Genomic DNA, 24,181 nt, shown 5'->3' with positions numbered 1-24,181 from the left:
AACAAACTATTTATATTATTTTACAATTAATAATGTCTTATTATTAGAAATAAATAACCCGTTTTTAATATAATAAGGTACATAAGTCTTTCAACAATTATTACATTCAACCAATATATTATCACGAAGTCTCAACTAACAGGCAAAATTTCAACTAGTATACAAATAACAATAAAAAAAAATGGATTAAAAAATGTAATTCGTAAAATTACTAATCAATCTCAACACTGGGCCATGATTTAAAAACATATTAAATCTAAGAAGTCTTTTAATTCCTATCTAAGTTTGTGATTGCCCAACTAACTCTACTTCTATAGTCTTCTTTCGCCGCTCCGACAACTTGATCCAGACGATGGTAGTAACGGTGATGATGAAGGCGATGATCACCATACTACCGCTGGCAATAACCATCGAGTAAGGATGCTGTTTGCTGTGCAGATGACATCTACCACCTGACCACCAGATACAGTTCATACCTGTCAAAATACAGTTTAAAAAACGTGTGAATTAATCAACAATTGAATGAATGAATTAGTGAGTGACGAATTAATTAATGAATGTATGATTAGTGACGAGATCTTCGTTCAAGAAAAGTGTGAATTAATCAATAATTGAATGAATAAATTAGTGAGTGACAAATGAATGAATGAATGTATGATAGTGACCAGATCTTCGTTCAAGAAACGTGTGAATTAATCAATAATCGAATGAACGAATTAGTGAGTGACAAATGAATGAATGAATGTAAGACTAGTGACGAGATCTTCGTTCAAGAACATTCACAACACAAAAGGCTGCAGATACGATTCCTTAAAGAAGTAGAATCTTTATTGAAGAAACCTTTTTTAGACAGAGAGGGGAGGACGCACAGAAAAATAATATTTCACTTTCTCAAGCGTCCCCTACTTTGTCAAATCCACTTCCCCTTCTTATCCTTTCCTTATAAGAAAAGGGTGGAAAGGGAAAGAGGAATAAAATATGGCTTCCATTAATGTTACCATGACTTACTACTTATTCCAATAAATATAAGATGTCCGAAGACAAAGGTGAAGAGAGCTATGAATGCGCCGGCCAGCCCGAGCAGCACCGACTTGTCTCGTGGCTCCACAACGCGCAGAAGCAAAGTACCTTGCGCTTGGAAATACAATACTGGAAATAAAAACACAGTTTGTTATAAAAATAAATGTCTTAGGAAAATAATACGATTCTTGGTTCTATCAAATTTAATTTACCAGCGAAAATAATGAGCGACGGGTATAATATTTGGTGCATTTGATAAACTCCTTCGCAAGAGTTGCCGCTGCACGCGCCTATAGTAGCGCGACGGAATGAAGCACAAGTACAGTTCGCGTAAACTCTGCAAGCAAAAAAAATAATTACTAAATGAAACGTTTTTAAGTTTTTTTAATATTATAAGGGGTCAAAAAGAAGGAGGTTATCAATTCGACTGTATTTTTTTCTATGTGTGTTACCGCAATGCTCCGCCCCTGGTGGTCCGATTTTGATAAAAAATATTTTAATCGAAAGGAAGTGCTTGCAGATGGGTCCCATTTTTTTTTAAGCAATTAGAAGACTAGTTATTTTGTATTGTGTATGTTTGCAAGTAAATAATGATAATACTTACTGTAAGCCATCGACCTCATCTATACCGGAGCAGCCGGCGTGGCAAGGAGAGAGATACGTCGTCATTTGGTCCGCCACGCACAGCGGCGCGAATTCCTGCCACTGCGGCGCACATCTGACAATTATATCAAACGTTAGCAATTTCTCATCAGTCTATGAATAATTTGGTCGTAATTCGCATCCGTTACGTTAAGTGGAGGGTAGAGAGGGTAATTTAGAAGATCACATATTAATTTGATACATTTATAGTACAGCAAGATCTTTGGGGGAGGCTTGTACCCAGCAGTGGGCGTTACGTGGCTGAGAAGAAGAAGTAGAACCTATATTTCTTCTAAATTTGATAAATAGCCCAGTGACCGACATGAGAGTAGCCCTAGTAGTAAGCCCTAGACATTCTTGTAACTTTAATATTGCAACGTATGCTGGTTTTAGTGAATTTGTACCCGCAAGTTTGACTGCACTGGGGCTGTGTGTAGCTGTTCCCCTGCAGGCCGGCAACCCTGCCTGTGTCGCAGCCGACCATTAACATAACATACACTATCACGGAAAAAAAGCACATTTTGGCAGCGTTGGTCAGCAAGTCCAGTCTGATGATACTCGGCATTATCGGAGGAGTGAACGTTAAACCTTGGTACTGTTAACAAACAATAAGTATATAAATAAACAGGTAAATCTATATAAATAAAAATGAATCCCTATGTCCCTTGGTCACGCCATCACTCGTGAACTGTTGGACCGATTTCATTTTTTTTTTGTTGTGTTTGTTATTGTTAGGAGAAAGTTCTTATGACAGAAAAAAATAAAAAATTGTGTGGATGGATAATGATGTTTGTTTGAAGGTATCTCCAAAAAGGCTTAATGAATCTTAATAATCTTAAAACATAGTCTGGAAGAACATATAGGTTACATATTAATTTTTTTTTTAATTCCGCGCAGACGAAGTCGCCGGCGACAGCTAGTATGTCATAATAATGTATCATATTATTGTATTTTTTTTATATATAAATTAACTCACCACAACAGCCAAAATGACAAAGTGGTAACGTAATATTTCCGCATAGTTAAATGAATGACTTCTCTCCACATGTATGTAATACTTGGCCTACAACAAAACAATAATTAGATAAGAAATCACAAGAGAAACATTTGTAGAGCATAAATGAATCAAATCAAATCATTCATTCATTCATTCCTTTATTGTTAGCATTTATATTGATGTTTACAATTATATTGTTAAGAACTTAAATGTAACACCCTGTAAGGGGATAGCAACGCGTCTTACCCTGAGGAAGTCTGTCTGATGGTAAGCGAAGCCCCACAGCGCAGCCGCTATCAGCCCCATGGAGACCATCTGCGTTGTTACCAACGTGTTGGAGAACACGCGATACACACTCGAACCGAAACCTGTTTCAAGGAATGCTTCAATTTACCTATCTCTTGCAATTACAATCTTCAAATACGGTCGTTAACTAGAGTGTCGCATTGACTCAAAGTGTTCTTTGGCCTTACAATAAGTCTCCTTTCATGGTCCCTCACAATCAGTCTAAGACTGTCTAAGTCCCAATAAGTGATCGTTACTTTGAAACCAATTTACCACATCACCAAAAATCTTACAAACTTTCAACGAACACTGACTTTAATTTTGTCTAATTTTGTAAGTTATTAGATCATTGCTAGTCGCATCTCGCATCAGACAACACAATAAGCAATCATGCAGAAAACAGACAGACTACACAAAAACTCAATGATTATGCACTTTCTGTATTCCGAACTTAAGTAAAGTTAGAATAGGAAGTTTTCAAAATATATGTGACTAAAGTAATTTCATTGCGCAACTTCGGAGTTGGACCTGACAATTCCAAATTATATCCAGACCAAAATTGCACAATTCCATGCAGAAAATCAGAAAACGATGTTTCGTATATTGAATAATTTTACTAAAACTTTATCAATTACTTCAAAGATTTAGAAAAAAAATTTAAGTTAACTTATAGCTATGTTTATATAAAGCAAGTAACCTGCAGTCAAACTGCGTAAGCAGTTTTACGGGGCATGGTATAATTGAAAGTGTAACTGTGTACGTGTAACTTTTTTCAAAATAAATAATTAAAAAAATAAATAATACGATGGAGACCATAAAAATCAGGAACTTCTTAATGGTTATGAATAAAAACAAACACTACCAAAAACCGGAATTATCAAGACGCCTTGTTTTAAAAGATTTGATTGTCCGACGTCAAAATAATTATAACAATCGTGGTATTCAGTAGCAAAAACCCCAAGCATCCATAGCTTAGTAATCATACTCTGCCTACCACTTGACGTCGAATTGACGACCTTAGGAACGAAAGGCGAAGTCTCACTTAGATCATCCTCGATAGTTTTCGGTTCCATTTCCTCAGTGGTTTCCGAAGTATTCAAGTATATTTGAAGAGCGTTGATCATAATGCCGATGGCAATCATAAAAATTTGTATCGTCAGATTTGTTTCCACAATAGTTGTCATAATGTTGTAACCCATTTCAAGACCCAGCAGACGAAATGCTGTAAGGACACCTAAAATGAAAATAATAACACTTCATTAAACATTAAACAACTTAATAAAGTGCCTATCTGTTCTTCCAAACTATGTTCTACATCTATGCCAAATGTCAAAAGATCCGTTGAGCCGTTCCGGAGATATCTTCAAACAAGCATTCATCCATCCATCCATCTAAACTTTCGTATTTACTCGTAGTATATTATAAGCTTTTGCCCGCGACTCCGTAGGCGCAGAATTTAAAAAAAACTTAATAATTAGTGTTTGTGTTCTTTCAGACTATGTTCTACATCTATGAATAATTTCATCAGCCATTCCGGAGATATCTTCAAACAAACATCCATCCATCTAAACGTTCGCATTTATAATATTAGTAAGATTATAATAATTACACTAAGAATTAAGATTTCGCTAACCTTATAATTCTTTCATATTATCTACCAATTTGAACAATTTTAGCTAAATTTAATATTCAAAAATAAACACTTACCATAATGCATGCTCAATCTGGAAGGTGATCGATTGTCCATGTAAGTGATACCGTGGCAAAAAACTATGATCCTCGTTACTCCGAAAACAAGAAAAGTGTACAGGATAATGGACAGTCTGATCGGTGTGTTGAAAGTTGACCTGAATTCTGGCATCGTGTTATTACCGTTGCAAAATCCTAAAAAGAATAAATAACTAAAACTTGATTATTGCAGCACAGCTATCATCATAGTAAAAAAAACTTAATTATTAATTAAGATGTACGCAATAGTAATTTTGCACAAAATATTTATTTAAACGCATAGACTATAGTGCCATCTTTGTAATTGCTCAGTCGACAATAGCACCAACTATTTTATGAAAACCAGTTTATGTTCTAGTTTGAATACACACCAATACTTTCAGGGACCGTGACAGTGGGTAATGCGAACCACAACAAAGCACTGGCGCCGGAGACGAGACAAGCCACCATGAGCATCCCACGCCGCCGACTGCTGCCCAACCAACCTATAAATGGCGACACTAGCGCCTCCAACAACGCCAGGAGAAGTATCAATAAATCTGAAATACACATCTTTAATGTATTAAACGTCCGATATGTCGACTGACGAAATGCGAATAACTTCTTCATTCCTGCTTCTGTCAGGTTGTGAAATTTCACCGGTCAAGCCAACCCATTCAATGATGCTACTGCCTCTACCAAAGTCAGGCGCTATTGAAATGTTATCGATCAACTTTAATTCATAATTACCTGTTACATAATGAGGCATGTCTCCAGCTTTAATATTCTGTTTGAGGAGTCTGTAGGCAATTACTTCACCCAGTGTCACCGTTATAATAATGCCCATCATTATCCCGCGAAAGCTTTCCGCGACAAAAGTACTGCTGAAAAGACATCCTTTGACCTTTGTCTTCACTGTTAAAAGATAATGAAATCGTAGTTAGTTAAGTATTAGGTACAATAGTTATAATTAAAGAGTTTTCAATTGATTTGTTTTAAATTTATTTAATAAAGAAAGTGGTTAAAGATTTTCTTGCTCTTTTAAAGCCGTTTACAGATTACGTCCTTTGCCTTGACTGTAAAAAGATGCTTGGTATTAAGGCAGTAGTATAATAGAAGAATGAAACTCATCCTATGGGTTTCCACTGTCAAAACACTTGTATAAAAACATATTGTAAAAAAAACAAAGACAAATGCAATACTAATTGGATTTCACGGCTAAGTCGCGTGATGTCATCTCATTTCGTTACTCGAGAGAGATGAAAGATATAATATAGTCGGAGTAAAAGAGAGCAATTCATTTCTAATTAGTGCGTTTTATAAATTACTGCTTGCTTATACGTGTTGTAAGTACTTTTGAAAATTGAAAAAAAAAAAAATACCCGTATTAAAATCAGGTATCCTTGATGTAGACATTATATTTAGTTTTAGACGAAATTAATATTACTTAGACGTGCCTTCAGATAATAGTCTTTTTACTTGTAACCTAATTGAGATGCTGCCAATTTTTTAATCTGTAACAGATAATAAACACTTCTTATTATCGTAATACATATAATTACTAAAAAAAAACAGTCGAATACCCATACATACAAAACACACGCGCCAAAAACAATACTATTTTACAACAAGGTGCTACGACTAATTATAATTTCTATATTTTTTCAAGATTGCAAAGGAAAATTATTTATTTATTTAACAATACATTGTATAAAGTTAAACTTGTGTCAAGACTTCCATTTATGTATCCGATATGTACTTGTGATTGGAAGTCCCGCTCTTCTGTGTGGAATAGTATTTAAATGAAAGATTACCTGCACAATGTACTTTAAAAACAAATATTACCTAATTTGACAAAAAGAATAAAGGAAATTGTTGAGTGCAGAATTAAACATTCCACCAAAGAGGTGGCATACTGACAACCAAGACCTTTGCCTATTTTGTATTAGAAAAAGATAGGTGAAAAATAATAAGGGAATAGCGCGGGAGTTACCAACGAAATGTAGTCGCGAATAGAGTTCAAGAATATAATGTGATAATATGTACATAGATTTAATATAAATTAATTTAACAACGTTAATAAACGAAATATTGTCTACCGTGCTGTTTTCAAATTATACAGAAACTAGCTTTTACCCGCGACTCCGTCCGCGCGGAATAAAAAATAGAAAACGGGGTAAAAATTATCCTATGTCCGTTTCCTGGTTCTAAGCTACCTGCCCACCAATTTTCAGTCAAATCGATTCAGCCGTTCTTGAGTTATAAATAGTGTAACTAACACAACTTTCTTTTATATATATAGATATCACTTGATAAGAATTAACTAGAAACCTTTACAAGATATTACGAAAGGATTAACAAAGAAAATGCTAAAATACACAATCGTGTACTATAATGTCTTTGTAAGTAAATATAACCATAAAAAAAAACAAGATAACTAAAATTTTGAGTTTTTGTACCAGGTGACCTTGCTAGGACAGAACATATTATTATATAGTAAAAAGTTGTTTTACTATGAATCATTTATAGTATGTTATCGTTGATTAGATAACCTAAAAAAAGTTGAGTCAGATTGCTGATGACTATATTCAAACGTACTTCATAAATAAAATCTACTAGTCTTCTACTTATTTAAAAAAAAAAAAAAACAAAAAAAATTGGGACCCATCTGCAAGCACTTCCTTTCGATTAAAATATTTTTTTCAAAATCGGACCACCAGGGGCGGAGATTCGCGGTAACACACATAAAAAAAATACAGTCGAATTGATAACTTGCTTCTTTTTGAAGTCGGCTAAAAAGTACGCTTTATACACGAAAATATTGGTCATACGCAGCATATTATAATTGTAGAAACGAGCGTAGTGTAATGTAATTTAAGGAGATAGACAGGGCTTACGGATTTTGACACAGCTATTACGAACAATATTTTTTTCACTTTTTTTTTACTATGTTCCGAATCTAAACGTTCTTTATTAATGTTAAAGGACTTCAATTTTTTCCGAATTGTCTTTTACTGTGTTCGAAACATCCATTTTATCATTATCGTCTTTGATGTTTTGTAATTTAATCATAAAATCTTTGATAATAATTAGAGTCTATGATTATTAGGTCATTCTTTGATAACAGTCTGGAAAAACGAACCCAATTTTGATATGAACCTGGCGTGTATTTTAGTTTATCAATTCGTCTGGTTTTTTTTCTTCGAACCATGTAATACATAATATATAATACAAAATCAAACTTAAAAAAATGTTATAAGTAGCCTATAGGTTCTTCTAAACTATGTTCTACATTTCTGCCAAATTTCATCAAGATCTATTCAGTCGTTCCGGAGATACCTTATAACTTATAACAAACATCCATCCACCATCTAAACATTCGCATTTATAATATTAGTAAGATTATAACATAATTCATTGTAACATTAAGTGGTTAGCAGAGTCTATTACAGAACATTATTACAGAACTAAACTTTTTGCTCCAATTATCTCATATTTCGCGCGGTTTTTCCTCAAACATCCATTTGAAAATTATAGTGAGTTACAGATATTATTCAGATGTTTAATTATAATGATAAGACAATTTTGTAGGAATATGTACATACATCACAACATACGGAAGTATGTTGTGTTGTGTTGTTGCATGTAAAACACTGCCCCTTTTAAAAAAATACTAACACTGGCTAATATTTATTTATTAGATATTCATTAATCGATTAATCTAATATTATCGATAACTTCATGTCTGTCAAAGATCAATGGAAAGGAGTACGTTACACATTAAGAAATCAGACAAAATAAGAAGCACCGTAGTTTCAAAAACAACTAAACTAACTAAAATTACCACAACAATAAAACTACTTAAATGGAGATGGGCACACTTTACGTGGAACAGACAATTGGAGCAAAATCATTAACTACTGGTATCTAAGAAAGCGAGGAAGACAACTCAAAAGATGGGAAGACGAGATAAGAGTAGTAGCAGGACCGACTTGGTCTAGGAAGGCAAAAAGAAGAGAAGAATTTGGAAGAGGCCTTTGTCCACACACGACAAAAAGTATTCGGAGCAAAACTATTTAAAAACATAATACAATTAAAAAAAACTAATGGTCGCCAATGGCTATAAATTCGACCATAATTTTTATTCTTCACTTCACTCTTTCTCCACAACTTTAACTGTGTCAAATTTCGTATGCGCAATTTTAAAATTTAAAAACAAAGTTATAACGTTTTCGCTTTACGTATTAATATTTTGATTTAAGTAAGTACTTATATATAAATAGCCATATATCCTTAAAAAGAGATTATGAGAGCATCTGCAGAGCAGGGCATTATTTCTTCAAGCCACAAACATACACATAATTCATAAGTTTACTGCCAATTTGTAGAAAACCATATGGTCAAGTCTATGACACGGTAATAATAATACCGTGAGTGAGAGAGATACAGTTATACCCAATTCCTGTGACGTGACAAAGACAGGGATAACTATCTTCTGTCCCTTTCTGCGTACCAGGCTTTGGGGTTTGTTTGGAACAAAGGTTGTCCCCTACAAACAACCTAGGTTGTCCCTAACAAAGTTTGACATTCGTGCTATTTTTCGAAAATTGTGAGTACTTAGTGGCTGTAATTGTGCAAAAATATTTTGATATTACAGTTTTAGTAAGGTAAAGTTTATAAAACATGGTATACTGCTGTATTGTCGGTTGTAAAAACCGTAGTGAGCGAAAAGAGAAAAACATAACCTTTCACTCGTAAGTACTGAAACTACGCACCTATTCACATGTATTCATACAAAATAAGGAAGAAAATACAAACTAAGTGTTCTTTACAGTCTTTGTAATAACTAATATGTTAAAATACGGGTAAAATCAGCTAAAATAAAATAGTATTTTTCGAACATTATGCGCCCAAACGCAGATGTCATTTGTGTCAAATAATATACTGTAGATCTGGGAAACAAGCGGCCATATTAAACTTCTTTTCAAATTGGTTGGTTATTACCCGTAAAAATAATACCACCATCTTGTTGTAAAAATTACCCTGAATTTAGGGGAAATACCTAAATTATAGTATGTATAATGTATATAAATGAAACAATTCACATTTTTTATACTATTTTCAACAGATTTCAAAAGGAGTTTTTAATTCTGGTATATGCTGTGTTTTTAAATATTTGATACTTTCTTATCCCGTTGATTTTAAAGAGTATGCTTTTTAATTTGTCCCATGTAAATTTTGTTTCTTAGAAATTACAATCAAAATAGTTTAATATTAAGTAGTTTTACATGTAGTGTTCACTGTAATGATATACAGAGTAATTTAAAATTATATGACTATAATATTGGTATGTTTTTTGTAGCTTTTTATGAAGACTTAGGGCTTCGTGCATATCGAAGAAAAATAGGACATCGTTTGAATGCTCGTCTAATGGACCTATGACTGAAGAGATGCCGCGCTTTGTTGAAGCGGTACGCGGGAAAAAAATATCGGGAAATTCTTTTTTTTGAGTCACTCAAGACATCCTTGATTAAGGCAGCCGCCGATATTGACATGGACCTCGTTCGTGCTGTGATAGACTACTGGCCGAGCAGATTGAAGGCCTGTATTCAAAATCACGGATGTCATTTTGAATAAACTTTAGTGTCATAAGAATCTATGTTTTGTTAAGTTCATTTTGGTATATAAATGGTCACATAATGAATAAACTTGTTTCAATTATTTTATATTAAACATGTGACAGAATTTATGACCTGACTAAGTATTACTAAAAAAATCTGTTTACGTAATCTTAGTCACATAAACAAAAATTACGCATTGTTTTTTATATTTATTACGTTTATTAATTACAATTTAATTGGGAATATATAAATTGGTCTATATTAAATTATATCGTAATTATTCATTTTCGGGACAAAACAAATAACTGGTAACCCCAATCCTTTTACTTATATATAGGTATAGTCTATAGTACTCTCTATCTGTCCCTTACGGGTAAACGCGCGTGTCATATCTATATAATTCTTCATCTGAGCATATGGTTCATTGTCATTGAAAATAAAAAAGAACTTAAAAACATCCTACAATAATTTTAGATTCGTTAAAAATATTCTAGTTAATGATAAACTAAAATATAAAACTCACCGAAATATCCAAATTATTATAAAAATTTAATAAAACATTTACTAAAAATCGTAGTGTGAAATCTCAAAAACTAATAACTCATTTATTCTAAATGTAATCACTGGCTGTAAACACAAAAACCTTTGCCGCCTTCCGCTTGTCATTTAGCAGCGATCTGCGCGCCAAAAATAATGACAGTTTCGTTTTATACTATTATTCAATTTCAGTTATCTTTTGATTAACAAAATAAGGAGTGGTGACACAAACTATCTCTGATTGGTCCATGATTTTCGCAACATCGATGTTTATCTTATCATATAATTATTTGGTAGTATTTATTGATATCAATAAAAATATGTCGGTAAATCTACTCATAGTTTTTTTTGTCGTGTCTTAATAAATAATTATCTGTAAAGACATTATAATGGAATTAAGAATAAATTTTGCTTAGAATTCAAATGCTAAATTGCGACAATTTAAGGTTGATGATTTTTATAAAGTACATATAACAATTTTTCACCATAACTTTTTTATATTTTTAAATGACTAACATAGAATATGAATTTACAGCGCGGAAAACTGGAAATTTGTGCTACTGTGAGATCGCCTTTTTCAATACTGTACAATTTAAAAATGATTTAATCGACCTTCGTAAGCACAAAACGTTGGAATACTTTTGATATAACTCCAAAAAAGTCGAAATACTTCGACTTCGACAAAAAAGTCGAAATACTTCGACGTTTTCATTCAGATTAAAAAGTATTTAATTTTAAAATAACTGCACTCAAATGTGTGGAATTCTTAACAATACTGTTCTTACCTGACCCGAGAATCACAATAAGTACTAGAAATTTGTTAAAAAAATACCCTTAGTTTTATTAGAACAAAAGGTATAAATTAAAATTCCTATTCACTTTTTAATACAACGAATCCTGATTGAAAAAAACTTATAGAAAAAATTAAACACTTAAAAAACTATTCACTCCATCACATAATTTACTCATTCAATTTCAAGTAATTTTACTTTAAATAAATAACTATGCTGATGGAAGACTGATTTCCTGACAGTAATTATGGGTTTCGACTCCAGTTGTATACATGTATACATACACTTGTATACATATTTTTGTCAAAAAGAATGAAAGGGGTGGCAATACACAATACGTATTAACACGAGACAATGAAATTCTTGAGTGAAATTACAACTACTGTGTGGTATCAATTGATTTTCCAAACTGTTACACATTGTCCTTATCTATTTGCCTAATTAATTAATGATAGCTACTAATTTAGCTTTTAAGTATGTCGCCATTTTGTAGTAGATAATTGTAATTAAATTGCGAAAGTCAATAACAACATAAAAATCTTAGATATATTCCAGACCTTTATGTATATGTATTTCTTTTTTTTAATAGATGAAAAACGAGCAATCGGTTACCATATGATAAAATATGAATCACCATTGCATATGTTTAGGTGCCCAAGCATCTGCTTTGTAACTTAATGTAAATAAACATCTTTAAAGGACAGAGATGTACAGTACAGAATATAACCTTTTTTTATACATCCCCTCCCCCGCCAACCGCTTCCCTTCCAGTAGGTATTAAGATTTGATTTGTCCTCCGGTACACAAAATCATTAGACCAGTGTTTCCCAATGTAATCCAAATGTACCAAATGTACATTTGAATTTAAACGTTATAGAGACAAAATTCCGTTGCATTTAAACTATTATATGTGTTTTCGTGTCTAAAAATTTTATTTGCAATTGATCTAGTCAGCCAAACGTAGTGTTTAATTATTTCTACCATTGCATAACGTAGGCCTCGAGAGAAATTTATTTCTTAACAAAATTTATAAGGGGCAATAGCCATGTTCAACCTGAAAAGTGGGACATAAATCCAAAAAGGTTGGGAAACACCGCATTAAACGAAACGTGGTATTACTTCTATAAAGTTGTCCTGTCTTCTGTATAGTCGTGATATTGGGCTGATGAATTTGTTAAAAAAAATTATCTGCCTGTCATCTTAGTCAATGAGTCAACGTTTACACTTGTAAACAATGAATCACACGCGATGATTGTATCTCACGGGATTATGATAAGGCAGTGAAAATAGGAGAGCAGGGAGAGATACAGAAAATTATTATTTTTGCCTTTCTTTCTTTTTTATTGACCATAATTTATAATTGAAGTTTTTTTTTTTTTAGTTTGATTAAGAATTAAAAAAAATTATATAGTTCTATATTTTAATTGTAACTCTGTCAAACGGTTTTATTAGTTCGCGTAATTCCTTAAAAAAGGGATACAAAGATTTCGTTGCATTCATTAATATAATATTACTAGCTTTTAACCGCGACTCCGTCCGCGCGGAATAAAAAAAAATAGAAAACGGGTTAAAAAATATCCTATGTCCGTTTCCTGGTTCTAAGCTATCTGCCCACCAATTTTCAGTCAAATAGATTCAGCCGTTCTTGAGTTATAAATAGTGTAACTAACACGACTTTCTTTTATATATATATAGACTAGCTTTTTCCCGCGACTCCGTCCGCGCGGAATAAAAAAAAAACGGGGTAAAAATTATCCTATGTCCTATTCCTGGTTCTAAGCTACCTGCTCACCAATTTTCAGTCAAATCGATTCAGCCGTTCTTGAGTTATAAATGGTGTAACTAACACAACTTTCTTTTATATTAGGTCCTTACATATGAAATTGGCGTTTTGTATGGGAGGAACAAAAAGTCGAATATTTTTTAATATAATATATTTAATTAATCAAAGTATGAACCATTATTTTCTATGCACTTTTGCCATCTCATAGGTAGTTCATTGATTCCTTTACTAAAAAAACCAGTCGGACGGGAATCAATAAAATCTTTGAAGGCGATTTGGACTGCCCCATCGGAGTTGAATTTTTTCCCTTGCAAGAAGTTATCCAAATTTCGAAAAAAATGGTAATCTGTTGGAGCAAGGTCCGGGGAGTACGGAGGATGTCTTAGATTTTCCAATTGAAGCTCTTCTAATTTAGTAGCCGTCTGTTGCGCAGTGTGTGGTCTAGCGTTGTCGTGAAGCAGCAGTGGCGTGGAGCGATTGACCAGCCTAGGTTGTTTAGCCGCTAGCTTTTCCATCATGGTTTGCAATTGCTGACAATAGACATCAGCCGTAACAGTCTGGCCAGATTTGAGAAAACTGTAATGAACAATACCGGCACTAGTCCACCAAACGCTTACAAGTAACTTTTTTGGGATTAATTTTCGCTTGGGGCAGGATTTGGCTGGCTGGCCAGGATCCAACCATTGCGCTGAGCGCTTCCGATTATCGTAAAGAACCCACTTTTCATCACAGGTAATGATTCGGTTTAAAATACCTTCATTATTGTGCCGGTTTAGTAATGTAACGCAACAGTCGACGCGCGTTTGCCGGTTTGCTTCAGTCAATTCGTGAGGTACCCATCTTTCAAGCTTTTTAACCTTCCCAATTTGCTTCAAGTGAATTAAAACAGTTTTATCACTAACATCGCAGCCTGCAGCTAACTCGGACGTGGTTTGCGATGGATCCGCTTCCACAATAGCCTTCAACTCTTCATTATCAACTTGAGTCTCAGGCCGTCCACGGGGCTTGTTCTGCAGATCGAAATTTCCAGAACGAAAACGTTGGAACCAAAAACGAACTGTGTTTTCTTTTGCAACACGACCGCCATACACATCATTCACCCTTCGAGTCGTTTCCGCAGCACTAGTGCCACGGCGGAACTCGTACTCGTAAATAATGCGATATTTTAAGTTTTCCATTTTGTAAAATGAGTGACGCAAACAGAAAAAAACAGAAGAAAAAAACAAATGAATGACGGTCATCGAACCACAAATACATGAGTCTATAGCTGTACAAATTTGAATTTGGAATTCCTTACCAAAGAGGAGAAATTCGTGATTAAAGTGGCCAGTACGAAAAACGCCAATTTCATATGTAAGGACCTAATATATATAGATATAGATGTAGGTACTCTACCTATCTTAGCCATCGATAGCTTACTAATATTATAAATACGATTATCTGGATGGATGGATGTTTATTAGAAAGTATCTCCAGAACAGCTCAACGTATCTTGATGAAATTTGACATTGATATAGAACATAGTCTGGAAGAACACACAGCCTACTAATTAAGTTTTTTTAATTCTGCGCGAACGAAGTCGCGGGCGACAGCTAGTACTTTTTTCTTTTTATTGTTTACTAACTTTTGCCAGCGACTTGGTCCACGTGGAATTGAAAGAAAAACTTGATTAGTCGTATGTTTTTTTTTTCAGATTATGTTCTACATCTGTGCCAAATTTCATTTAAATCTAACGGATTTTCGAAGCCGTTTTGGAGATACGTAACAAACATCCATACATCCATCTAAAAATTCGCATCTATAATATTAGTATGATACTCGTACCTACCTTTTTATTTATTGTTTTCTTTTTATTCTACACTTCGGATTCTATCCACACATTATTTTATATAAGAAACTACATCGTAAGTCACAAGCGGATAATGTATGTACGTATGAACGTGCGGAGGTAAACTAACACACTAATACTGGAAATCTAAAGTTAATATTTGTTACGAACTTAACTCGCTGCTGACCAAGTAACGAAAGTATACCAACAGTATTTACAAAAACGATTAATTGAACAAACGCTAATATCTATTTTAGTTTTTAAAGTAAAAAATAATTTAAATTAAATTAGACAAAAAGAAAAATAGAAAAGCAAATTTTTTTAACTTTTCCTATTGATGTTAGGAAAAACTTTTTAAACTAAGTTTTCTCGAGTTTCAGGTTACAAGCAATGGCGTTTAAAAATTGCAAAAGAAATTAAAGGCTTAATGTTTTGGGTACGTTTGTAAAATGTTCCAGTTCATACAAATCCATTATGGGTGGAGATGAACCTCACCTACACGATGCTACTGTGCATACAATTGCTCACGTGACCTATTTGTTAACGAAATTTATTTGCTAATATTCAATCAATATCTCCGTTTGATGTTTCCTAAAACTGCCTAAAATGAAACTTATCTTGCGGTCACGTAATAAGCGATGTCATTTATAATTTGATAGCTGTCACAGATTAAATTGATTAGAAATAATTCGTGTTAAATACCGATTTATGATAATTCTCATGAAATGACCTCATTTGTTAATGTAGTATTTATGATTATTTGTAAACATTTGTTTTGTCCCTGCTCAAACTATTTATACTATCACTAGTATTGTCCGTTTTAAATCCGTTCCGTAATTCGATGTTTTGCAATGAAAACCCATCGTAACAAAGATAAGGTTTTCCGTTGTTTAATTTGTGCAGATAATGTCCACATAAATGTTTACTATATAAATACATTTTCTGAGAAAAGTACAAAAGTATGCTTTGTTTAGTTAATGAAGATAAGACTGTATGAACAAAACGTGTAACGTTATTTATAAAGATGACATACATTAAATAACCTAATGATATATAATATTTATTGATAAACCTTTCTATGCCAAAGTGATTCTTACTCATGACCACAACTTGCGTTCTCACACACTTTTTTCGTAACTCCATGATAGTGTACAATAAAGTATATTTGTATTTGTGATTCAAAAGAAATAAAAAATAGAAGTTTGGTCGAAGCATTGCACTTGAACCATTCTGAAAATACCTTCTAACAAACATCCATCCATCCAAACATTCCCATAATGGTTAATAGTAGCCATGAATGAAAATGGATGGTGAATCATTTATCAAGTTTTTTTTAATTTGTAGGTATATAGGAGGATGTTTAAAATTAATCAAATACAATATTTTCATACAACATTTAATACAACAATTACAAATATCTCTAACTTCAAGCGCGATTACATTTAGACACTAGGGTGGGTCAAAAAAATCAACTATTTTTTTTTTTACAATTAATACGGAAAAATGGGTTACTAGGCACCTTAAAAAAATTCTCACCAAATATGAACTCTTAATTTTAATAGGAAGATCCTCCGCGTCGCAGTTTTTCATTTTTTTCTCAGTCCAATAGAAAAAAATTCATTCCTCATCATTAATTGGTCGTACAGAAAATTTTTTTTAAGAATTTTGTAGGAAATTTAATGCTCTACAAAAAAGGTATCTTATGTTTTTTCCGTAAACCTCACCATTTCACTAATATTGAAGATTTAAGATTGATTATTTTAAGTCAAATGTCACTTTTGTTTATGAATTTTATAACTCGACAAGAAATGGCTATTATTGAATGCGCAATAGAAATTTTTGTAGCAAATTAACTGCTCTATAAAAATGGTATCATATGTTTTGGCGATTAAATTAAGCGTTCAAAAGATATTCATCATCAAACTTTCATGTATACCGATTTTAAGAGTTTTTGATTAAATAATCGAAAAATTTCAATTTAATCTATCAGTTTTGAGAAAATTTACACGAAAAAATTTTTTTTTTATCAACTGAGAAACTTCAAAATGTTTTTCAAGCTTTTTTTTATGTATAAGTATTTTTATCTACATTTAAAAAAATAAATTGTACATTATTTATCGCTTAGTTAATCATTTATCAATAAAAAAAATAATAATGTATAATAATGATAAATAATAATGATGAGGAATGAATTTTTTTCTATTGGACTGAGAAAAAAATGAAAAACTGCGACGCGGAGGATCTTCCTATTAAAATTAAGAGTTCATATTTGGTGAGAATTTTTTTAAGGTGCCTAGTAAACCATTTTTCCGTATTAATTGTAAAAAAAAAATAGTTGATTTTTTTGACCCACCCTATTAGACACCATAGACAAACACTATTTTTTTTTCATTCCTTTTAAACAAAGCCAAAACAAAATCCGTAGAGAGGCGCTAGAAAATAACAATAATTAGATTTCATAGACTATTTAAAATATTGAAAAATATACATCTTTGTGAAAATAAAATTATAACTCAGTCACTTTACTTTGATAAAAGTAAAGAAATAAGATAGTGCCAGTGGTTGTATTTTTATTTACTTAAACATCTAACATTTATATGTTTACAAATTTCATCTTAATATATACGATTTTTTATTAAGTATATAACAACAATATATTCCAATATATATAGGTACTAATTGTCTTTTAAGAATATTACTGACAAAGATTCAAAACATTCAAAGATAAAAGCATCAACATGTTTGTTGACATGTGTTTGAACAGTTTAAACTCACATTCGTGTTTTTTGTATTGTTTTGAAATGTTGCAAGAAATAACTAAGTGGGTGTACATTTTTTTTACTCCCAGTAAAGAAATAGTGATGTCGTACTATTAATATTCATATATAATAATTATTACAGATATAGAGAAAAATTTGAAACACCCTGTATGTACATACATCATATAATTTAAATCGAAATATCAAAAAAATTTGGGATTACATGTTTCCATAAATTTAATTTTTTTTTAAATTCGAATACATATTTTGTAAAGATTACGAATAGATATGGTACAAGAAAAAAGTTTCCAAAGGTTTTCTTTAATATTGATAATCTACAGTTTTCAATTCAGGAGGTTCAAAAATCCCATAGCTCATAAGAAGTTTAGACAAATATTCTTAAAATGATTTAATATACATACATATTATTTCTACACACATATAGTATATAAAAATACTACAATATATTCAAAATAGATATAACTGTGTCTCCAGTAAAAGTGAACAATATTGCAGTCCGTTGTACCTTTCTTATACAGATGTACTGTATTTTGCTGTCTCTGTCTTATTCTTTGTTAGTAAGAGATAACAATATGTATTTAAGCAATTAAAACCATTGTAGTATACTGCTCATCAAAACATTCATGTAACATACATATTTTGTGTAAAAATATTAACAAAATATAATTTAAAAAATATTGTAATAATTGTACCTCGTTTAAAAATTTCCCCCAAATTATTAAGTTTAGTTGACATTACTATAGGGTGTTTTAAAAAAATATTTGAACCATTTAAATATATGTAATATAGCATTCAAGTAATCAGTAATTTTTATTTTGATATATTACTAAAATTAAAAAAACAAAATAAATATATTTATAAAAATCAACAGAACTATAACTATTTGAATACAGCAACTTACAAACTAATACAAAAGCTGTATAACATTATGTTCAATATAGTGCGTAATTTGACACATTGTGCAGAAGAGGTTATTCCAGGTGTGCCAAATCCGTAGCCTGTCAAAGTACACCGACAATTCAAGTGAGGTAAAGAACATCAATTTTTGTATTTATATTTATCATTTTTCGTTTGCTGACCACTTCCCCCTTCCCGTGGGGCCTCATCTCAGTCGGCCGTCCACTGAAATGTACAATACAATTAAGGAAATAAATAATTTATACATTTTTTCCTGTAGCAAATTGACTCATACCAGTATAGTTGAGGACATTTATTTTGTTCCCACATAATATAGTACTTATGGTGATAGTTTTCTGTACCACGGGTACACTGCACCATAGGTTTAAACCTATGTGGGAAGGAAATATAATTCTCTCACTACATATGAAATTTCAAAATGGAAAAACAGTACATGGCATGTAGATTACAATTCCCATGCTCAATTGTGGTTTTTTTCAACAACTGTATGTATCTAATTCATCTGCAGTAAATTAATTTGCACCTACCTTCAGGGTAGCTCCCCCCTCCTTTTGCAGTTCTTGCTCCCTGCGCTCCATCTCCTCTGCTCTCTGCTGCATGCGCTTCACTCTTTCTGGGTCCTTCACCCCACGTGCAGCCTCCTCAGCTCTTCGCTTCTCTGCTGCCTCCACTTGCTGACGACGTCTTGTCTCCTGTATAAAAAATATATTAACTAATAACATCACATGACCATTTTTATTACAATCAAGTTTTGAAATTTTTGCGGAATTGGATAAAAACATATTATATTTAGTAATAATGTGAACAAATCCTACTCAAATAAAACATACATATGTAAGTATATGTTATTTAGGGTGGTTTAATGTTTAATTAAATTTTTAATTACTTAAACATGAGAAAATACTTAATCTATATAGAAGTGAGTGAATATAATTTTTATCTAATTGCAGCATACATTGATAGGTTGTTATTTCGTAATTAAATATATATTAAATAGTTATTTGGGAACTAAACAAGACAATTACTTTATGTCGGTAAACTTACGGCATCTGGAGTTATAACATCCGACGCCGAGGGCTTACAACAGGACATAAATATCCCCATTTTTTTAATTATTTTACAATTCTCTAGAAATTCATAACTATTTCATCACAATCGATGTTAAGCCACAAAAACAACAATCATCAAATCAACATTCACAATTCGCCACTTGCCGTTGACGCAAAAATCTATAATCTGTAACCTTGTGGTGGTGATACCAGTCGTTGTATCGATTTCGTACTATTTAATTTATTTTTCAGTTATAGTTGTAACTTTAATTATAATCGAACCTTATTTTAAATATACTTGAATTTGTTTTTAATAGTAAAAAATCTCTACATTTAAATAACAAAGCACTTTAATTCATATTAAACAAGTAAAATTCAGTTTTCAATGTTCTACATTTTAATTAAAAGTAACAAGCAACACTGTTAACGAACGTTCGGAAACTTTTATCACATGAACTTTCTAAATATCTAATAATGCCTTTTATTATAAATAAAATTTTAAAGCACTTAAAAAACTTTGCTTATCAACAAGTGTTTAAAAAGGATAAATATTTTATAGTAGGAATGTACATTACAACTACCTATGATTCGTTCAATACTTTAAATTACTAAAACTCGGTACTTACCATTCGTTTCCAAAGTATCGTATTTATATTTGCCATTGCTACTATTAAATTTGAATAGTGCAAATTAAAATACTCCGTATTTCTAAGGTAAATATCACAAGAATACAATTCGACGTCTGTTTATTATAGAATGGAATGGTCGATCAATAACTGAAAATTTAGCCAACTAATAAAAAGTAGGTCAAAGTGTGGCTATCTGTAAGCTCACAAAAAGCTTCGTATTACAATACCACGTTTTACTTTTACTTAACGAAAGGTACTAGGTAGTTAACTAGGTAGTTTCAAATATGAAGGTAATTTTAATGAGTCACGTATTTGTACTGTGTTCCCATTATCCATTTATTAATGTGCATTTTTTTATTTTAATTGCATAACCCAAGGAAACTTAATAATTTTTATTATGTAACTGCAGTACACTAATAATATTTTTACCAAAGTTGCGTTTTCGATTTACCGTATTCGAAATTTCGATTTTTACTCGGTTTCGAAATCGATGTCGATATTTTTTCTAATGTCACTGTCAAAAATTAAAATCGATTGAAAAAGATAAAGAAGGAACATCTCTCTAACGCAAAGTACTTTTGGCCCGAGTCTGCGGCTACTTGCTTAATTTTAATATACTATAATAGCAGAATTTAAAATGCTATCACGTATAGCTTTGCGTTCAGGTATGTACAATTTTCTAAATATATTACAATAATTATTTTCAAAGTAAAATCCACATAACCTAAGTCTTACAAGGTTTATGTAATCACCAATTTGACAAGTGCTACTATATTTTCAGCAAGATTTTCATTAAAAACTTGTTACCAAATTACCTTATCGTACTATATTTATGACTGTTTTATATCTAGTTTTTCTAATAAATGCAAAACTTTCTTAGGTTTTTACAACAAATTTCATTTTTCCAGTCACTTTTATACTGTCTATCAAATAATTTTTACATGGGATAGTCACTAATTATTAATTTAAGCTAGATACCTGTTATATACTATCTACAATCAAAGTGTATACCATGGGTACTTTTGAAATCCAAACTTGAGAGAAGAAGAAAAGCTAAAATATAGCAACCCCTTTATTTAACAAAATAAAATTCACATATTTTTCATTGTTAATTGCTTTGATATTTGCTTAATTTTTTTTTCAATGGTGACTTTACAGAAATAATTTACTCTAGAAGATGCTGAAGAAAAACAGGCATGAACTTTTTTTTGCCGTATTTAAAATATGTACTTCTAGTTGTATAAAAGTTAAATTGACTTGTTAAACAAAACAATTTCATTAGACAAATAATAAGTAGTTTTCTTCAATTATGTAAAGACAACTCATCGTTTTTGTTATAAATATTTATCAATAATCTTTTTATAGTAAATTTCCTGATATTATTTTACTGAGAACCATACTTATTTAATTTCTGTATCACAATGTGTAGTTATCGTACTTAGTGCTGAGTAAATGGGTGTTTTGCTGATGCCGATCCACCAATCTATCTACCCAATGGGATTTTTTTCCAATTTTAGGAATTGAATCCATAGATGTAACTGGTTGAGTGGGAAAAAATCCCATTAGGCAAAAAATACCTGTGTAAATTCATACTGTATTAGTATTAAATTTAGATTTATGTAAAATGACCTCTTAAAACATTTCATAGAGGTGATTGGTAAGAACCTCACCACATATCATCTATTGGGGTTAAAGAGTTGCCAAATATCACCTGATTAATGAATAATTCCTGATATAAGCGAGTATTATTGAGTGGCTAGAAACATTATCTTTTAAGTTTGTTATTTTTCGTCTTTTAGCCGCTGCTCGTCAGTCAGCTACTACCGCGTTAGTAGCGCGCGGCTCTGCCTCCGATGTTGCGGGTGTGCGTGATGAGAAGAACTTCCCCAGACCTGTACGAGGGGAGCCTGGCAAAGTCAGACTCGGATTTGTTCCCGAAGAATGGTAAAGAAGATAATATTTTAAAGCTGTAAATTTTTAGTAGTAGGGGTTATTTATGTAACTATGATCTTTAGGGGAACTTTGTGTTTAGAATTTTAATGATAAATTTTCAACAATAGCTGCTCCGGAAGTCATTTAAGCCTTCCCATTTCTCTTTAAATTAAATGCCTTAGTATGTACTAATCTTCCAAACAAATCCACAAATAGTTTATTAAAATTTGACACTAGATGGCATTGTTCTGAATACTAAAACAAAGTCATAATTTTTCCACACATTCAAAACGTTAGTGATAGTTTTTTTAGTATATTTATTTAATTTATTTTTTCAATGGTTTTTTCCAGGTTCCAATTCTTCCACTCAAAGACGGGAGTAACTGGTCCTTACACATTTGGCGTGGGTCTCGCCACATACTTGTTCAGCAAGGAGATCTATGTTTTGGAGCATGAATATTACACCGGTCTGTCTATCTTCCTGATGGTCTACTATGCAACCACAAAGTTCGGACCACAGATTGCTGCATGGCTCGACAAAGAAGTTGATGTGAGTGAAAATAAATATTAATAACATTTTATTCATACTAGAAAAGTAGATAAATTGTTTGTTAGTTTTTATACTTAAATGCAATATACTAAAATAAATATTTTTTCAAAAAATCCACTAGATGGCGTTGATCTCAGTCTTTAATTAAAGATGATGACATTAGTATGTCGTAAAAAAATTTACACACAGGAAAATGTCATAAAGACAAAGTACTTACTTCCTACTAACGTACACCTCATGCCTGTCTTATGTGTTCATATTTCACAGGATGAGCCGGCTCATTCTTACAGTTGTTGCTAGTCTACCATTGTAATTACTTATACATTTCTCTACAGGCAGTAGAGAGCAACTGGAACGAAGGTCGCGTGCAGAACATCAAGGACTTGGAACAGGCAATAGAGGAGGAGAAGACAGCGCAGTGGCGAGCGCAGGGCCAGGAACTCCTCATACAGGCCAAGAAGGAGAATGTACTGCTGCAGCTCGAGGCAGCTTACAGAGAACGCATGATGAACGCTTACACTGAGGTTTGTATGACTAGGAATTAATATTAAAGAAATTAGCACCAAAAAAAAATTTAAACAATACCTCCGGATTCAAAATTGTTTAAGGTACAAAGCTCTCTTTAAAGTCGCTTAGTGGAAAAAGACTGTAAGGCTAAAGACAAACTTCGGACCTGAATACATACCTTCGAAATACTACCCACTGTTCAGCCAAAGAGTAGTTGTCTAAAACTTTATAGCAGTATTATTTATTCAATTTCCTTAACTTCTAGTTCAATTAAGAATTTTAATTAAAATTTCCAGGTGAAGCGTCGTCTGGACTACCAGCTGGAGAAATCTAATGTGGAACGTCGTCTGGCGCAGAAGGCGATGGTTGACTGGGTGGTCTCCAATGTCACAAAAGCCATCACCCCCGACCAGGAGAAGCAGGCGATAGACCGCTGCATCGCGGACCTCTCAGCACTCGCAGCTAAACATTAATGCGACTAGAACTAGATTATGTATATCAAAATAAAGTTATTGTTTCTTGAATAGATCATATTGGTGCTTTATTTTTAACCCAACTCTCTTCTCTTCTCATTTATTTTATTATTTACTGCATGTGAGTGTAAA

General features: G+C 32.2%; 4 protein-coding genes across 5 annotated transcripts; 1 reads left to right on the top strand and 3 right to left on the bottom strand.

Moving 5' to 3' along the window:
• Positions 1-115: 115 nt before the first annotated feature.
• On the bottom strand, positions 116-2,745 carry LOC106710299 (solute carrier organic anion transporter family member 74D). The gene is made up of 6 exons (XM_045682232.1): positions 2,639-2,745; positions 2,067-2,257; positions 1,625-1,738; positions 1,233-1,357; positions 1,009-1,149; positions 116-476 (listed from the first exon to the last, which is right to left on the bottom strand). The coding sequence occupies exons 2-6, from the start codon at positions 2,225-2,227 to the stop codon at positions 280-282; spliced, it is 738 nt and encodes a 245-aa protein (XP_045538188.1). The 5' UTR covers positions 2,228-2,257; positions 2,639-2,745; the 3' UTR covers positions 116-279.
• LOC123720933 lies at positions 2,630-6,300 on the bottom strand. Its single transcript, XM_045682053.1, has 7 exons — positions 6,034-6,300; positions 5,402-5,566; positions 5,044-5,211; positions 4,652-4,828; positions 3,939-4,178; positions 2,906-3,027; positions 2,630-2,725 (listed from the first exon to the last, which is right to left on the bottom strand). The coding sequence occupies exons 1-7, from the start codon at positions 6,065-6,067 to the stop codon at positions 2,630-2,632; spliced, it is 1,002 nt and encodes a 333-aa protein (XP_045538009.1). The 5' UTR covers positions 6,068-6,300.
• Positions 6,301-18,939: 12,639 nt separating this feature from the next.
• Positions 18,940-20,738, bottom strand: LOC106710364 (small VCP/p97-interacting protein). 2 transcript variants are annotated; one of them, XM_045682242.1, is made up of 3 exons: positions 20,585-20,738; positions 19,437-19,601; positions 18,940-19,113 (listed from the first exon to the last, which is right to left on the bottom strand). In XM_045682242.1, exons 1-3 carry the CDS (start codon positions 20,618-20,620, stop codon positions 19,099-19,101), a joined length of 216 nt encoding a protein of 71 aa, XP_045538198.1. In that variant the 5' UTR covers positions 20,621-20,738; the 3' UTR covers positions 18,940-19,098. The 2 variants fall into 2 exon arrangements, with proteins under 2 accessions (XP_045538198.1, XP_014357870.1); XM_014502384.2 differs by lacking the exon at positions 20,585-20,738 and adding an exon at positions 19,954-20,155.
• Positions 20,739-21,110: 372 nt separating this feature from the next.
• LOC106710333 (ATP synthase subunit b, mitochondrial) lies at positions 21,111-24,107 on the top strand. Its single transcript, XM_014502352.2, has 5 exons — positions 21,111-21,252; positions 22,387-22,531; positions 22,871-23,069; positions 23,405-23,593; positions 23,873-24,107. The coding sequence occupies exons 1-5, from the start codon at positions 21,225-21,227 to the stop codon at positions 24,047-24,049; spliced, it is 738 nt and encodes a 245-aa protein (XP_014357838.2). The 5' UTR covers positions 21,111-21,224; the 3' UTR covers positions 24,050-24,107.
• The last annotated feature ends 74 nt before the right edge of the window (positions 24,108-24,181 follow it).

Source organism: Papilio machaon, chromosome 18 (assembly GCF_912999745.1).
Source record: "Papilio machaon chromosome 18, ilPapMach1.1, whole genome shotgun sequence".
NCBI classification, from domain to species: domain Eukaryota; kingdom Metazoa; phylum Arthropoda; class Insecta; order Lepidoptera; family Papilionidae; genus Papilio; species Papilio machaon.
This window is presented reverse-complemented; position numbering and strand designations above follow the sequence as displayed.

Coding starts and splice junctions, on each gene's coding strand:
- LOC106710299 (XM_045682232.1), bottom strand. CDS start 2,227: ATGCCGAGTATCATCAGACTGGACTTGCTGACCAACGCTGCCAAAATG. Junction 1,739..2,066: donor CAGTGCAGTCAAACTTGCGG/GTACAAATTCAC, acceptor TATAATTGTCAG/ATGTGCGCCGCAGTGGCAGG. Junction 477..1,008: donor TATATTTATTGGAATAAGTA/GTAAGTCATGGT, acceptor GTATTTTGACAG/GTATGAACTGTATCTGGTGG.
- LOC123720933 (XM_045682053.1), bottom strand. CDS start 6,067: ATGTCTACATCAAGGATACCTGATTTTAATACGG. Junction 4,179..4,651: donor CAGATTGAGCATGCATTATG/GTAAGTGTTTAT, acceptor TTTTCATTTTAG/GTGTCCTTACAGCATTTCGT. Junction 2,726..2,905: donor ATCAGACAGACTTCCTCAGG/GTAAGACGCGTT, acceptor GTTTTGTTGTAG/GCCAAGTATTACATACATGT.
- LOC106710364 (XM_014502384.2), bottom strand. CDS start 20,013: ATGGGGATATTTATGTCCTGTTGTAAGCCCTCGGCGTCGGATGTTATA. Junction 19,602..19,953: donor ATGTTATAACTCCAGATGCC/GTAAGTTTACCG, acceptor TTTTTTATACAG/GAGACAAGACGTCGTCAGCA.
- LOC106710333 (XM_014502352.2), top strand. CDS start 21,225: ATGCTATCACGTATAGCTTTGCGTTCAG. Junction 23,070..23,404: donor GGCTCGACAAAGAAGTTGAT/GTGAGTGAAAAT, acceptor ATTTCTCTACAG/GCAGTAGAGAGCAACTGGAA. Junction 23,594..23,872: donor TGATGAACGCTTACACTGAG/GTTTGTATGACT, acceptor TAAAATTTCCAG/GTGAAGCGTCGTCTGGACTA.